General features: G+C 45.5%; 1 protein-coding gene across 1 annotated transcript; it reads right to left on the reverse strand.

Annotated features, from left to right (window-relative positions):
• Positions 1-1,848: 1,848 nt before the first annotated feature.
• On the reverse strand, positions 1,849-2,351 carry LOC123158728 (histidine-containing phosphotransfer protein 2-like). The gene is made up of 3 exons (XM_044576611.1): positions 2,292-2,351; positions 2,067-2,206; positions 1,849-1,984 (listed from the first exon to the last, which is right to left on the reverse strand). Exons 1-3 carry the CDS (start codon positions 2,349-2,351, stop codon positions 1,849-1,851), a joined length of 336 nt encoding a protein of 111 aa, XP_044432546.1.
• Position 2,352: the final 1 nt, after the last annotated feature.

Genomic DNA, 2,352 nt, shown 5'->3' on the forward strand with positions numbered 1-2,352 from the left:
AAAGGCCTTTGCGCACCTTTAGTCGCGGTTGGCCTGGCCAACCGCGACTAAAGCCCCTCACGTGCACCAGCTGGCCACGGAGCGCCCTGGGCCCAGGCCTTTGGTCGCGGTTCGTCTGCCGAACCGCGACTAAAGACTTCATTAGTCGCGGTTCCTACAGTTTCGCGACTAATGGGGCTGGACGGAAGCCTCTTTTTCTACCAGTGTAAACAGGAGAACATGCGCACGGATAACCGAGTTATAGATGTACAACTAGTTACCCCGACAGAAGATATGGAGTCCATCGCAGGAGCCTTTGCGACCATCTTGACAATGGTGTTCGGAGCCTTGGAGGGAAGTTCCGAGCTGCTGAGCAATGGCGCCATGAACAACGATGAGGGTGGTGGGCCACGTGTGGCCATCGACAATGGGGAGCCATGGCTAGCAGCCATGGTGCTCACGCAAGAATCTAGGTATCGATGTCACAATGCGATGGCTAGCAGCCATGGTGCTCACGCAAGAATCCTGGTGTGGATGTCACACTGCGTCATGACATGGTGATGGCACAACAGCAGCCGACGTCCTTCGGCGGCAACCTATGAGTGTTTTTTTCAATGAACTTCTCGGGCAAGACCTCGGGCAGGGTCGGGCCTCTCTTTCTCGGCATCGTAGTGCTCCGATGACTCCGGTCGGCTGGAAAGAGACTAAAGACTTTAGTCCAACAATACCTTGACTCAAGAAGAGAGGCAAGTAATGTGATAGACAGCTTATTAATCATTATTACTGCTGAGGTTATAAATACTATTATTCAAACGGGTGTATTTTAAAATAACGTTAGAGTTCCTAGTCTTAATTTTTGAGTGTGATCTCGGCCATAGTTTTGTCTTGGTCTTCCCCACACTCCGATTTCAGTGTGATCTTGGCCAGTAATCCTCCGTCGATTGGTTGGTGTGCTGCTATGCTCTCTCCCTCTCTTGATGCATCAGATCGAATATGAAATCTCTTCATTTCTTGAAATTCCACTTTTTATTGCTGCAGGTGGCCAGGCTAAGATGATGTCTCCGTCTTGTGGAAGATGCACATTGCGTGATGAATATAACAACCAAAATTCGGAGGATGAAAGTAAACATTTCTTGGTGCTATGTTGGGTGATTTCCAACACAAAATGGAAACTAATTCCTTTTCTTAGATTTAGTGCCACTCCGTCATGTTTTGTTTCTTATGCATTTAGGCATCAGCTACACTCCTAAGCGTTAATGACAAGTACATTTACATGTGTCTTTATTATACAATGACAAGTGCAAGTGATAAAAGTGTGTAGGCCGTGAAGAGAGTTGATGCAACCAACTCAAGATTTGGTGGTCGCTAGTGAAATCGAGTGATGGCTAAGTCGAATTATACACTAAATGGAAGCCAAATACACTAGTGAAGATAGAGTGATGGCTAAACTGAAGCCACACTCCTTATTGTGAAAACATAATATATTTACTTTTTTAAAAGTGTTCATCCCACATTTAGAAAATGTTCATGCTGTGTAAACAAGTTTGCTCAAGTTTTAAAAAATGGTTGTACCATTCAAAAAGAATTATGTGACATTTCCAGGCTATTCACTTTTCAAGAAAATTTATGTTGCATTTAAAAATATATTGTACAATGTAAAAAATGTTTAGTGCACTTCAAAATCAATGTGCATTACAGTTAGAAAAGCTATGAACAAAAGGACTGTCAAGGGAAAAGCAAAACAGAAGTCACGACCATTCAGATATACCCCGTGGGGAATGGAGGCTTTAGAGTCTATTCGCCAGCTCATATGCACCCTCGTGAGCGGGAAAATCGAAAACAATAATGAAAGAAATACAAAACAGAATTTTAAAGAACAAGCATTGACGAATTCTTAACATGCGTGCAAATTTTTATTAGAGCAGAACACATCACTGAACTGGTGCACCCCTTGAGCTGATGCACCAGGTCGTCTACCTTGTTGAAGTCTATCACGGGCTGGTTCCTGGTAAAGCAGAGCGGACGAAATCAATACCCATGATGAGATGATGAAAGCAGATCGAAAGAAGGGGGTCTTAGGGGCGGACAACAGGCCGGCGATGTCGTTGAGAATCCTGTTGGCGTTGGCGATGAAGAGGTTGATGACCTCGGTGACCAAGCCTTCTTGTGCTGAGCTACCATCCTCGTCCATCGACTGCAAGTACTGGAAATACTCGTCAACCATACCCTAGATGGATCACTGCACGAGAAGCTAAAAGCATAGTCGGCCAGCAACCACACAGGTCTAGTAGGGGGGTGAGGGGTGGACTGACCAGGGCGAACCTGGATGTGACAAGGGTTTTCAGCTGGGCCCTAAGCGCGACAGACGCCATG

This window comes from Triticum aestivum, chromosome 7B (genome assembly GCF_018294505.1).
Source record: "Triticum aestivum cultivar Chinese Spring chromosome 7B, IWGSC CS RefSeq v2.1, whole genome shotgun sequence".
Lineage (NCBI taxonomy): Eukaryota > Viridiplantae > Streptophyta > Magnoliopsida > Poales > Poaceae > Triticum > Triticum aestivum.